Here is a 14,825-nt window from a genome sequence, read left to right on the forward strand (position 1 = left end):
CTTCGGTTAACGGTTAATTCGGTTCGAAAGGTCGGTTAACCGAATTAACCGAACGGTTAACCGAAGTTTTTAATATATATATATATATATATATATATATATATATATATATATATATATATATATATAAAATAAATATCAAATTTGAAATTATGGATGTGTGGAGTTTATAATTAATATTTTGTATATTTTGTTATGAATTTATTATGATATGTATTTTATTTTAATTGGATTTATTATTTTAGGTGTTATTTTTAAAATTTTAAATTTTAGCTTTAAAAAGTTCGGTTAATCGGTTAACCGAAAAAAATTTCGGTTCGGTGAATTCGGTAGAGAAAACTTCGATTTGGTTAACGGTTAAAGGAAAAAAAACTTCGATTAATTCGGTTTGGTTAAAACGGTTCGGTTAACCGTTCGGTTAACCGATTGAACACCCATACCTTCTCGGCTGTGCTGCATGGCGGCAATTGTAATCAAACCTTATTAATCCAAGTGCATATTCACAATACATTGTGAACCGCGATCCACAGTATAATTTGCCGGAGCAGGCCGCAGCTGCCCGCCCTGCCGGACCATTTTAACAATATAATATAATTAAAAATAATAATAGTAAAATATACAGTAAAACTTTTTAAAAATAAAATAATATCCAGGGACATTTTAATATAATTATTCAGTGTAATTAATGATTAATAATAAAATTAACAATAAAATAAAATAAAAAGTAAGCATGACAAGGGAACAAAAAAATTTGAATTGAAATTTTCAAGTTTGGAATATCAGCACTTTTACTATACTATTTTGAACTTTGTGATCACTGTTTTACATATATAGCAGAATGTTTAGATAAAACAACTCTTTCAGCTCTCAGGGGCCATAATACAATAATAAGGTGTTACAGAAGGAGCTCAATGGAGGATATTTGGCCATCCCACATTGACACAAAAAAGTAAAATGAACAACTCAAAATCATCATTATCATCATATTTACAAAACCATGGCTTAAATGCCACTGAAAAGATGTTAGAAATTACAAGGCACTCTTGCTCCCAGACCATTTTTTGTCTGGTCTGAAGACACCACTGTGGTCAACTTGCACCCCATCTATCAATATATCCAACCAAAATATTGGCCAAGGGAGCTTGCTTTGTGCATATAGACAGACAGTAGACAGGCAGACCAGATCCACAACACAAGAATCGTATATGAATTCCTTCTATTGGAAGGGAAGGATAAACTGTACTGCCTTGATCTTCTACAGGGCATGGGCATCCTTTCGTAAAGAAGATGCTAGAAAACGGTGGAACCGTTCCACTCTAGCTTGGTTATGGTATGATGATCTCCCAACTTTTGTCTTTCTCTTCTTCCCAAAACGGAAAAAGAAGTCCTCTGTATCAAGTACATACGATATCTGCAAAGCAGTTGTGTATCTATCAAGTTAGAAAACAGAATATTGAACAACCAGTGGTTAATTAGAAAAAAAAAAAAAAAAAGTAAATTGTATCATTAACACAGTGGTCAAGTTAAGTTTTTTGGTTCCTAGTCTTTGAAGTTAAATTTAAGCAAACTTTTACAACTTCAGTGTGAAGACAACTGGAAGTTGATTACCTTGGATGAATGGGAAGTCATCTTACACTCCAAACCATTTACAATAATAACATTTTCCTTAGCCATGCACAGAGCAGAATATCCTTCAAGGTTGGCGAATTTCCTCTTGTTTCTGCCCCAAAAAATAAACATCACAAATTCAAAATAATTATGTTCAAGTGTTCAACAATCAAGTAGTATGAAGCTTCTAATCTTGCAGTTACTTAAAAAAGCAAGGAGTGTTCAAAAAGCAAGCATGAATAAGCATAATAATCTCCACCTGAATAAGAGGTCTGCATCATAACTGAAACAATTTGGCAAAAAAAAGCATTGTTCAAACTTCTTTTAATGAAATATAGAACCAGACATCAACTTAAGACAGTGCAGGCAATGACATGAAACAGATATCAAGGTGCACCACATGAATAATCCAACAGTGGAACAAAACAAAAAACAAACTCCAACTGCGTTTTACTTTATGTATCACTGCATTCCTAAACTAAATGCTGGAAGACGATATACATACCTCTTGAGCATAAGAGTAGACGGCTCCCTTTTCCCATGTTCTAGTGAAAGATAATCATTATGGAGATAACTTGCAAAATTAGGATCTATAGATACAGCCACAACTTCAGACTTCTCATTTCCATCATCCATCAATTGGATGGACATGCTGGTTGGGTTAGATCTCTACAAGAAGAAGCACACAATAAGTCAGCACTCCTGGGCACTTCTAAATATGGCACAATACCTCTGCTCACTACAGGGACTTTTTCATTTCTCCTTGCTGACATTTATTTCCTTTCCTTATCTTGTGGGGTGTGCATGTCATAATTTGTTGAGGGTGGTGGTTGGGGGAAGAGTGAGGGGGGGAGGGAGGAGGAGGAGGAGGAGAGAGGAGTAAAGTTGCAGGGAACATACGCTTTCAATACGGTAAATGTTCTCCTCGTTAAGAAGAACATGAGCATTCTCATAGTAGACGGAGTCGATGTACTTATCAAGTTTTCTAGATTTTTCATACTCGTGTAATTGCAGAAGCTTATTGTCCAGCTCATCAGTAGAAACAGCTTGTAACTGAATGGAAAACAAACTGTGCATAAGTTTTGCTCCCAAATAAATAATCATGCAGCAAATTTATCCAAAGAATTATGTTTAGAGACTTTAGACTACCTGTTTGACCAGCTTATATATCAATTTGTCCAGTGTAAAAAGCTCATAAGACTGGTTTCCAATTATTGACCGACAATCATCCTCAAACTTTGCATTATCAGCAGATCCATCAAGCAAACTGTACAATGAACTCATAAATCTGCACAGGTAGCATATTCACTCAAAGATTAGTAACCAAATGGTAGTTCTGAGTCAAGACTACAACATAAGGCACATCTGATGGACCTGGCATATGGATCAGAACTATTATCCTTTCCAGTTCTCCGCTTTGATTCGGAGGATGCTGAATTCAGCTTTGCTGACAGTAGCCTCTCATACAATATCTGGAAGAACAAACAAAAAGGAGAATATTGCACATGAAGTGTGGGTTAGCCAATTTAGTGGTTCGTACAAAAGCTCATTGGCTATTGCAGTAGTTAAGTAGTTAATTCTGTTTGTTGTTACATGTGCATGTATTGGGGGTGGTCAAATGATTGAAAAGTAAAAAACAAAATGTTACACCAATATCATCAAAAACAAAAGACGGAGAGCATGTATACTTACTTGGTGAAGCCTAAAAAGCACATAAAAGTTGTCATTCCCATAAAAAACGCGTGGATATTTCTTTTCACTCCCATATAATGATGACACCACATTCTTTGTTAGAGGCTTGGATCTAAGCAGAATACGTTCAGACAGTGGCAATGATGAGTTATCTCCAATGAAATGTGCTTCACTCATGCCTGCAGCTTCACCTTCACTCTCAGCTTTGCCATCAGCCTCATCGTGTTCTCCATCTTCCTCTTCTTCATGTTCTTCTCTAGAGCACTCATCAGCAGCAGACTCACTGCCTGAAACATCATCACCAGCCACGGAAGCATTTTCGCTATCCTCATCATCGACATCTGCATCATTTTCACATGCAGCATCCTGACAAGTACCTTCAACAGCCATTGTTTGGTATGGCCTGTTCATATCTTGTGGAGCACCATCTCTATAGCCAATAAAATTTTCCTCTTCAAGATCACCATTAGGTGATAACTCACCCTCTTCCTTCTCATTTTTTGAGGGATTAACAGAATCAGCATTATATCCATTCACTCTAAAACCTTCTGCAAATCCCCCACCATTTACTATAGCAGTACCACGTGAACTGTCACCACCCTATTGCATGAAGGAGAAATTGAAATATCAAAAAGTAGTAACCAAGAATTCAACACCAGTCAAAAGTCAAAACTTGAACCAGTTGTCTGCTCCCATACCTCTGATGCTGGTATGTCGTCAATATTAGACTTGTTTCCATGACAATCCTCAATGGTACCATTACCAGGCCTTGCACTACGTGCTGCATGATATAAAACAATGCATTTAGCATAGTAATGAAGAAACTCAAGCCATAAAGCAACATATGAATCATATAAGCTTGAATATATATCATGCACCAATGTCAATTTACATAATGGACCATAACAAAGATGCATCACAGTTGAAAATTGAAATATGTACCAACATTCCAATCACCACCTGTGGTTCTTCTAGGTGGTCCAAGTAGAAGAAGCTTTGTTCTCCATAAACAAGGTCAAGGTTAAAATGGCGTAAACAGGCTTCAAGGGGTTTTGTATTGAAGAGGCAAGGCATAAGCCTCAAAATAGACCCCTAAATAATTAAAATTAAAATATGTAATACACACACACACACACACACACACATATGAAATAATGTTATTATCAATTTTTAATTATATTAATTATATAATTAATATTTGAGATTGTTGTAGAGTTCTACAATTCTAACTCTTAGTTTCCAGAGATTCTAGAGTGTTTAATTAACATCTCCTGTCTCTTAGTCTTACAGAGTAGTTCAAACTATTAATATCCTTGTCTCCAGAGTCCCCAATCAAGGTCCAGTTGCCCAACCCACACATTGACACCTCAAAAGCCGCCCGATCTAGCCCACACATTGACACCTCAAAAACTATCCTGAGGCACATGCAAGGCATGCACGGCATCTGCACAAGGCATACACCCTTTGTTCTGAGACAAGGGGTAAGGCATCACCTCCGACTGAAGAGAGCCTCAAAACAGCCTTTATAAACATTAAACAAGGTCTCAAGTTCAAGCCTTGTTAAGGGAGCAACAGGGGCTGGGAGAGCTCCCTTATGCAATCCAACAATAGCTCAACTCTAGATTAATTATGGCCTAATGTGGCTACCAAATACCAAAAGGTCTCTGACCACAGAACAAATTTATTTAAAAAAAAAAAAAAAAAAAAAAAAAGTCCAAAATATGTTGTACCAGTAGAGTCCATATTCATTCTTCCATGAATACCATCTTCTCCCATCACATTGCCAGCATCAGAATTACTTAAGTGTTCACTAGTTGCTGTTAATCTATCTTTAGCCAAAACATCTGCATTTTTCAAGCTAGCCTTTGTAGAACTCAAAAGTTGGGGAGAATTATTTGCATCTCCAATGCAGATAACTTTTGATTGCTTGGAATTTTGTGTTGCTGCATCACCATTAGGAGTTCCATCACTTTCACCAATGCTTGTTGCATTGCATTTTATTGCACAATGCTTTAAGGAAGCATCATCTTTGATGGCCTCTGAGCCATGAATGCGAGATGGAACTCCTAAGATTGGCTCAAGGAAGGAGGTCCAGAGCTTCATTACTTTATTTAAATGTTCCTTTGTTGAGCAAACCTCTTCACATGAATAATTTATAAGTTTGTATATGTCTTCATGGATCTCAAGATCAGCATATTCAAATTCAAGGTTTGGACTTAAGGGATGTTTACTGCCAGCTGCTATAGCAAGAACCAGATCATCATCTTTCTGCTTGTTCTCCTTAATCTCCTTTATTTCCGCCAAGAATGCTGCCCATCCATCACAAGCAAAGAGATTATCATGAATACGCAAAGGCATCAACTGAACTGAAGATGTTATATACTACTTACAAATTGAAACAAATTCATAGAAGAGACCTTACAAAAACCAGTAGGAATTACACCAACAGTAAACATAACCCTAAATGAACAATATCCTTTAGGCAGAGAATTTCTGAATTGACAAATTCCTAGATGAACTATATAGGCCAAAACAATTTGAGTATTTGCAGCCAAACCTAGATGCAAGCATACTATAATATTAGAAGAAAAAATAATTCATTTCTGAAAATGAAAAAGGATGAACTTTAGGTTTATGTTTTCAGTTCTGTTGAAGAAGAAACTAAAGCATTAACATATTTTTTGTTTCTATTTTTCTATTAAAGTAATGGTGAGTTGGAGAAGTTGAAATTAGATGAAAGGTTAGGTACACTGAGTTGCTTGGGAATGCAAAGGGAGATGATGGGGAGAATGTGGTAACTAGGCTAGGGGGAGTGATTAGTAAAGCTTGGATATGTGGGAAAGGGTAATGCTGAATTGAAATTTAGTCTAGTTGTGATGGCTATAACTAACTGTCAGTATCTAGAGGATCATTGACACAAGCATGAAAAACCACATTGAAAAACACAACCAAACACCAATTATCATGCAAACAAACAAATGCTCAACTTACATTTTGTGCTCAAGTTCTTTGAATCTTGTTGCTTGAAATAGAAGCTACGATGGTCAAGCGATTTGTAATGGTTCTTTGCATAGATTTCAGCCCAAACTTTGTTGAAATCTACACGACACTTGGTCCACTCCTCCTGTTTCTGCTTTAAGCGGGTCAATATAACTGGTAATGCAAGTGATGGATTTTTATGCAAAATGTCCATTACATCCAGACCATGATCGCCATAAAGACGTTCAATGCATCTTAAATTTAAGGCTGCAAAAATAGGGAGCAATAGAACAAACTTAATCAGCAAGTTCTACAACCACAGGTTTTCAAAAATGGAACTAAAGTAGAATTGTGATCCACAGCACTCAAGAGTATATTTTCAGTTCAAAATTACTACACCTGTAAAGTGATCCTCAATACGGATAGGGCTATCTCCACCGATTTTGTTATCATTAATGGCATTTAGCAACTCATCTGCACGCTTAGCAGTTGAACTCACAGATTCCAGCAGCATGTCTAGCTCAAATCTGAGATTATCAAGCAATACAATAGTATTCATGGCAAAAACAATAACACTACTAGTGTTTATGAAATTATATAAAAAGGCAGCATGCCATCCCCTTTTCCTGTCTTTTTTTTCTTAACAGAGCAATGTCAAATCATTTTACCTGTCATCTTCACATCTAAACAGACTTTCTTCATACTGATTTCTGCGCATGTGCTTGAAAGAGTAGTCCTCGCTTCCAGACGTCACAGACACCCAATGATCATTTAAGACTTGAGCTCCAAGCTCTGATCGCTGACTCACAGTAGGTATTGGATACTGCATGATACACATTTAATATATTGAGATTAGCATGTGTAACTAATGAACTTTTCTTTCCCCCTTTATCAGAGGCACTATGCAAAACAAGTCACTGCAAGATCTAGAAAGGGTTGCACTTTTAGCCCAAATTTTGGGAGAACACAAAAAGTGTCCATTTTCAACCAACATGGGTGGGTCACTTTTAAACTACATGTTAATTTTGGACATGTCAGAATGAGTTGTGTAAAATTTCAACTCATCCAACCTTAATTTTTTTTAATTCATATTAACATAGGGTCCATCAGTAACCCAACTCTGGAATGAAATAATGTACCAAAAAATATTAACATATGATGTTTCTTCAGTACTATAGTGTTATGTGCTCCCATCATGGGCAAGAAAACATAAGGAAAAAGGAAGAAAGAATAATAGTTGGAAAAGGAAAAGAAGAAAACACTGGGTTTGCTTGAGACCCAAAACTCCCTTAGACCCTTTTTGGGATTGAATTTCTGCTCTCCTCTTTATTCTAAATAACACTCCCTTTTATAGGCCTGACCGGCTGATTACAAAGATTCCTAAACTAAGAATGATTAATTATTTGGTAGTTTCTAAATAATTAATCTACCTAAACTAATTCGAAGACTAAGAGTAATAAGTTAAATAACTATTTAGTAATTTCTAAATAATTATTTAGTAGTTTCTTAATATCTAAACTATGTAATGTAATAGTAATAAAATATGACTTCCTCAGCAAGTATCATATACTAATTTTAGTTTTCATTCACAATCACTGAATCAAGTTTGGATGAAAAAATATCAATATTGAAAGCAGGCCCAAACACTTTGACTAAGGTTAATTCGTGAAAACCAGTACACTTATTATCACCCACAAAAAACCTGTCCACTGCCAACTCATATGATATATACATAAGCAAAGATACTACAGTAAAAGGGAAAAGAACATGTATAATAGTTTCTTACATCTTCAGGAAGTAGCCGATAACTGGGAGTGCAACGTTGACAGTCAGAAAGGTCAAGTTCTTGGATTGACTTTCCCCAGTATTTCTCCTTGAATTGGTCCTTCTCCTTACTACTATCTATTTCACGCTTGTGCTCTTTGTCTTTCTCCTCCAAGTTTACTGATTTCACAGTATTTCCTTCAGTCCATAGAGATTCTGTTATCAATGAAATCCCACATCAGACTATGATGAAAAATGTTACAATGTGAATATGCCTGTTGTACAGCCACTCTTTTTTCCTTTTCAATAGAAAGAGATAACTGCCACTTACTTTTGTTCACAACACCAACCAGAAAGCCATCTGAAAAACATGCATTAATTAGCAGGGAACTGGAAAAAGGCAACTACAGTATAATACTCACATTAAGATTTCTATATTACCAACTTTCTCACAACGCTCTAAAAATTCATTGAAACCCTCCATGAGATCAGGATGCTTTCCAAGTAAATCAGTAACCTGAAATAAGAAACTTCCAAATTATTGGTGACTAAATCAAACAAAACCAGCAATCAAATCTACCTTTCTTCCTCACAATTACAACCACGGTGGGGGAACAACTTTGGAAAAGAGAAAATGATGTGGTTCATTTAACAGTAGAAAGTAAAAACTGTCGGGCAACACATCTATTTGCATGGATGAAACAGAAAAGAAATTTAAATCTGTTATGGAATATATAAGTAATATGGAATCTATATATATTAGGCAGCTTGCAGATTTAGGGTGTTGAGTAGGTAGTCATGGAAACTTGTTTCCTTATTAAAAGTCTTCTAGCATGTATTTATAGGGCTGTGTATTCTCTTTTCAATAGACAACTCAATACAACTTATTCAGAAACTCTCTCTTTACTTTCATAACATGGTACCACAGCCTTAACAATTATTTAAAAAAAAAAAAGTCGCTTTTGCTGTGGTCGCCGCCCACCTAGGGAGGAGTGTCGGCATCCGGCGACCACGCCTACGAAATTCGGCTCCAGTCTAGGCAGCGCACGGCGCCACCATCACTCGCGGCCACTTTCCTCACGCGCCCGCGTGTACGGCTCCTCCAGCGGTCGGAAATTTTTTCGTCACCTATTCCTTGGTCACCACCTAAGTCCGTTTGTTTCGGTTCTAGACTTGGTTTGGACTTTGGACCATTGCGGCTTCTGTGATTATTGCTCTACGGTCAGGTTGTATCGTACACCTTCAGGCTCCTATTTTGTGTGCTTTGTGATCTGTTTTTGGTGGATACGGCTGAGAATAAATCTGTTGTCGTGATTGATATTGTTCCTGTGACTTCCAAAATCACAGACTGTAAACTTAATGATTATAATTTTCCGTTGCTTGTTTTCTTGTTGTCTCTCCTTTTTATGTTCATTGTCGTTTGGGGCTTGCTTCCCTTCCGTTGGTAAAGTAATTTGGTCCTCCTTTTTCATATTCGTCTTCTTTACCTTGTGTGTCCAAGCTTGAACAGTCCACTTTGTGTTCACCCGATGTTTGTCCGTGGTATTGGTGGCGTCCAAGCTTCCGTTTCAGGGGGGTGTCCAATCCCAAGCTTGTTCGGTCCACTTTGAGTTCACCCGGCTGGCCGTGGTATTGGTGACGTCCAAGGCTTTCGTTTCAAAGGAGTGTCCTAAATGGGATTTGAGTTAGTTAGTTATTTAGTTATTTTTGGGTTATCAGATATTTGTGTAGCAAGTTGGGCATGATTAATATCTATGCTCCAACTTGAGGGGGAGTAGGTAGGCATATGGAAACTTGTTTCCTTATTAAAAGTCTTCTAGCATGTATTTATAGGGCTATGTATTCTCTTTTCAATAGACAACTTAATAAAACTTATTCAGAAACTCTCTCTTTACTTTCATAACAAAATCCTTCCAAAATCTTAAACATACTATGAAATCTTGTTACCAGTAATGAGAGAAGTTTAGTGAGCAAAGAAATGCACACATCTAGTCAAAATACAATTCAACATAATAAGATAAAAAGCAAATGTTAGTTGTTAGCACCAAGAATTGTCAAGCAAACAAAGACAAAATGAAAATAATACAACCCTCTACTAACATAAGATGTATCCAACACACCAATAGATCCATGAGGAGAAAAAGAGCATCAGCCCCATGTTATTTCCAATATGTAAATATAAGGAAAAGACAGACCAAGAAAAGATTGTTTCTAACTTTCTATATGCCAATATCTATCATGTATTTAATTTGCCTTTTAGCTATCACATATTAAAATGTTGTTATTCATTAGTGTTAAACCCAAACTCCAAAGTAGCACAATAACAGGCATTCATCATTGTCAAAGAAATAGAAAAGTACAAATTAAAGAGTGTGATTCACATACCAAACTTTGTAGCTCATCTCTTGTAATTATTTCTGTGCTGTAGATATTGAGACAATGTAAGAACGCGTTGTATTCCTTTGAACTGCAGAGTCTTTCCTTCACCCTTTCACAGAAAGTGAATTCCTGGCTATACATACCTAGGACAATAGTATGAAATGTGTTAAGATGTGTAAACAAAGAGACCTAAAGGTAAAAGAGGGGAGTGAAATTAGCAATAAAAATATGGTGTAGACAAAATAAAGAAACCCTAATATTAAGAAGTTAAAGAGAAAACACTACATCTGAGACCAGAATTACAGTAATAAGGCAAATGAAAGGGGCATAGAAAATCTCTTCCTTACCAAGTTGCATTGAACATTAAAGTGAGGGCTGAAATTAATAAACAATTTTATCAAGTAAGAATTATTCACTTACTTCTCAAGGCATCTTTATCCTCATAAGATGCCAAAGTGTTGTTCCCTCCCAGTTCTTCCACCTTCTGAGCAGATTTTCTTTTCTCGATATGATGGTGAATACTTATATCTCCATTGTTCTTACTCTCTGGTTCTCTACAATCATGATCACGATTTCTCCTGTCCCTGTTCTCCTTTTCAGAATGCCTCACTTGCTCTTTGTGCATCTTCATCGTTGATTTATCTGCATCTACATCAGTTCGCTCAACACTATGACCACACTCTCCATGAGGCATAGAGACTCGTTCCCGTCGAAAACGCTGCTGCATATAACATTTACTATAAGGAAACAAATAATACCTATGAAATAATTCAGAAAACATGTAAAATGAATAAACACCTTGTCCAGATGTGATGGACGAAGGTTAGGCATGGCAGATATCCTCTCATCAAAGCGGTGAAAAGACTGCTTGGCAAAAGAAGGCTGTACAGCTGATGCAGTTACTGAAGTATCTGGCAAAAAGTTAGTGAATTCGCTGAGTAAGTCGGGGTGTTGTTGGAAAAGATACGCTACCTGCATAGTAAAAAAAAAAAAAAAAAAAAAAGTAGCAGTCAACACTAACAATTAAAACTAAAAAAAGGAAACAACTAGCATAATTAATCATACAAGTCAAAAGACATTATTTACCTCCTGGTACACCTCAGTAATGCTTTTGTGCTCTTTCCGATACATATTCAAGATGTCTAGGAAAGATTTGTACACTTGATCATCATTTTGGAAACGCTTCTGCAAGAAACAGAAGCCCAGTGTACATCAATCACTTGCCTTTTATTCAGTTAAAATCAACAGGACATTTTTACTACAACTCTAATAATGTTACCTTTATCTTGTTCACAAAGCTTATAGCTTCTTCAAACTCAACAGTCCTTTTTTGAGGAACCACTTCCTCCTCAGTAAGGGTTATTTCATAACCTTTTGGTAAGAAGGTGTTGAACCCAAGAATTAAATTTGGATGTCCTTTGAATAAGTCCTTCACCCTCACAATGACACCAGCAGTATCAATTCTGCAACCAAAGAATTCAACAGAATTATACCATAAAATGAAAGGGAAAATATTCTTTATTTTATAAGCATCTCAAATAAAATAATTCACTGAAGGATAATGGAATACCTTTGAGCCTTAAAATCTTTCATAACATCAAGAAACATGTCATACTTCTCCCTTTGATCCTGGAACATGTCTTTAACATCCTTCAAATAAGTTAATGCATCATTGGTGGTGAGCTTCTGGGTACTACCAGGGACACTACCACCAGTTCCTCCATTGCTACCACGGTCACCACCTCCACTTCCAGGGGCTTGAGATTGCCCATAGCTTCATGAAGAGAAACAAGTTGAAAAATAAATAAATAAATAAATAAATATATATATATATATATATATATATATATATATATATATGTAAATCAAAATCATATCAGAAATCCGTTTTCTACAAACTTGACAACAAATCTGTTCTATGTCACATAGGTAAGTCTATTCACTTCTTTTCCAGCAACCATGTAGCACAATAAAGTTGCTGTATAAATTTACTTTAATTCACTTCAAAAACATTTTCATTTGAGTAACTAAAAGTGATATATTCTGTAGTTATCAGCATCCAGTTCATGAAACTTCTTTGCTCAATGAAAGGAAGACCAATGTTGGCATCATTGAGAAAGAGCTCTTCTCATTTGCCAATAGAACTTCAAGTGAAATATTAAAACTAAACACATGATGGGTTAAAACTAAAGAGCCGTAGTGCACAATGATAAAATTTTCTATTTAGCCTTCCACCCTAGATTCTCTCAGCAATCAGACCCAACCAAAAGTTCTACAGATGGAACAAGGGCATCATACACGTTCTGATCACAACCTTAAGCAACTAAAACCCAGTTTATCTACTGAAGATTCCAGTACAATCCAACAAACACCAAAGCACAAAAACTCCACGAAAGGGACTTTTTTACATCAAAACAGCACGATTTACATTTACAAACATGATGAGACCTAAAATCTCGAAAATTGATAACAAGCAAAAACAGCAAAAAGAAACAGGAGGGAAAGAGCTTACGATTCACCCCGCGAAGAGCCAAATGGCTTCTTAAACTGAGGACTACCGCAAACATCATCCCTTAATCTCTTCATGCCTGCACAAATTTTTTAAAAAATACAGAGTAAATAAATTAATAAATCAGCAAACACTTAATAACAGAATAAGATCAACTACAGAAGAAAAGAATTATAGTAACTCAACTCAGAAGTTTTCCTCAGAAAGAAAATCTGAGGACGAAGAAAACAGAGCGCTCAGCAGATCTAACCACCGCTGAAAGGAAAAACAGTTCAATCGTTTGGATCAAAATAAAAAAATCATTTTTTCTCTCATATTTCTCCAACGCTTTACTCTCTCCTCCTTCTCTCTCTCTATAACGCCAAGGAGGAACAAAAACAAACACAACACAAACACACACAGGTTAGGAAAAACACGGAGGTAAAGACTCAAGAGGAGAGAAAAATACAATACAAATTTTTTGTTGCTTGAATTAATAATGTTGATAGTAGTAACAATGTTACGTGAGTCTCAGTTTATATATATGCGCAATTTTGAAAACTATGGGATGGGCTTCTTGCTTTGTTGAAATAAGTAAGCCATCATCTCGTCTGGCGGCGTTTGGGCTAGTCTCTCCTCTGTAGTGGTCCTTCCTTTGTTAGGACGTTAATAGTACTCTGTTCTGTTCCGTTCCACTTGTTGGCCCAATGAATCCTTTAGCTCGAATTTAGGTCACCACTCACCCACTAAGACTCCGGAGTCAAATCTTGGAATGATAATCAACAAACAACAATGCTATAATTTTTGTGTTTTAATGCCTTTTCTTGAGTATTACTCACCAACATGTTTAGTCTTAATTCAATGAGAGAGTTAGTTTTGTTTTTTTTTTTTTTTTTGGGTAAACAGGAGGGACAGACCCAGTGTTCAACCGGTACTTCTTAATGACAGTGCGCGTTCTTGAAAGCTTAGTCGCATCATCCATCAAAACTCGAACGACATGCTTTGAAGGTTTAATCATTTCTACCGAACCAGTGTTTATATTGTACACGTGAACAGTCAAGGCATCTGGCACCAGATTCTGTTCTCGCAGCACATGTTGAAACTCAAGGTTCCAGTTCATGCCTTTCCATCTCTTGTAGCTCTCGACGATATTACCCAGATGATCGTTTAGTTATTTAAAAAAAAAAACAGATCATTTGAATTTATAATTGAAAATTTTACGTCACAAAATAAAACATTTTCTCATGCTCTCTTATTATGATCATCCATCAAAACTCGAACGACATGCTCTGGAGGTTTAATCATCTCCATCCAACCAGTGCTCATATTGTACACGTGAGTAGTCAATGCATTCGACATCATATTCTGTTCCCGCAGCACATGTTGAAACTCAAGATTGCAGCCCATGGCTTTCCATCTCTTGTAGCTCTTGATGATATTACCTAGAGTGTCGTTTAGTTATTTAAAGAAACACATCATTTCCAATGGTACCCGGGTTGGACTTCCATTAGGAAAGTTGTGAGTTCAAGCCTCAATGGAGGCGTTATTAGCTCTTTGTGTTTCAGTAGGTTGAGAAAGTATATGAACAGATACTACAATGTAATAGAGCTAGTAGCATTCAAAAAAAAAAAATCTATAATTGAAAATTTTAAGTTATAAAATAAATCATTTTCTTATGCTCTCTTATTATGAGTATTTTCTATTTTCTAACTCACAGCATAGAAAATTTTAAGTGGTTTAATCACACCTAGTCAACACTTTTTTTGTTACTTTGTACCTGGCCTTACAAAGTTTAATAGCAAACATAGTATTAAGTATTATTTAACCCAACAGGATAGTTTAAGTGGCAAATGAGCTCTCTCACTTTCCACAAGTGACGATTATATAAATTATTTCCTAAATAAATATCAAATTT

At 36.1% G+C, this 14,825-nt stretch overlaps 1 protein-coding gene and 1 long non-coding RNA gene across 5 annotated transcripts; both read right to left on the reverse strand.

Annotated features, from left to right (window-relative positions):
• Positions 1–750: 750 nt before the first annotated feature.
• Positions 751–13,403, reverse strand: LOC109158191 (paired amphipathic helix protein Sin3-like 2). Of its 4 annotated transcripts, none has more exons than XM_019306062.1 (24): positions 13,118–13,403; positions 12,935–13,010; positions 11,993–12,196; positions 11,702–11,885; positions 11,509–11,607; positions 11,221–11,394; positions 10,843–11,140; positions 10,429–10,565; positions 8,485–8,560; positions 8,375–8,404; positions 8,066–8,259; positions 6,948–7,102; positions 6,679–6,806; positions 6,292–6,546; positions 5,031–5,609; positions 3,999–4,081; positions 3,301–3,900; positions 2,983–3,080; positions 2,758–2,896; positions 2,509–2,661; positions 2,114–2,277; positions 1,868–1,891; positions 1,609–1,720; positions 751–1,411 (listed from the first exon to the last, which is right to left on the reverse strand). In XM_019306062.1, the coding sequence occupies exons 2-24, from the start codon at positions 13,006–13,008 to the stop codon at positions 1,256–1,258; spliced, it is 4,116 nt and encodes a 1,371-aa protein (XP_019161607.1). In that variant the 5' UTR covers positions 13,009–13,010; positions 13,118–13,403; the 3' UTR covers positions 751–1,255. The 4 variants fall into 4 exon arrangements, with proteins under 4 accessions (XP_019161607.1, XP_019161606.1, XP_019161609.1 ...); XM_019306061.1 differs by having other exon boundaries at positions 10,843–11,143; positions 13,117–13,403; XM_019306064.1 differs by lacking the exon at positions 1,868–1,891.
• LOC109158194 lies at positions 4,513–5,006 on the reverse strand. Its single transcript, XR_002050325.1, has 2 exons — positions 4,703–5,006; positions 4,513–4,666 (listed from the first exon to the last, which is right to left on the reverse strand). It is a non-coding gene; the product is annotated as an uncharacterized LOC109158194 (long non-coding RNA).
• Positions 13,404–14,825: the final 1,422 nt, after the last annotated feature.

The sequence above is a fragment of the Ipomoea nil genome, unplaced genomic scaffold (assembly GCF_001879475.1).
Source record: "Ipomoea nil cultivar Tokyo-kokei standard unplaced genomic scaffold, Asagao_1.1 scaffold2805, whole genome shotgun sequence".
NCBI lineage: Eukaryota > Viridiplantae > Streptophyta > Magnoliopsida > Solanales > Convolvulaceae > Ipomoea > Ipomoea nil.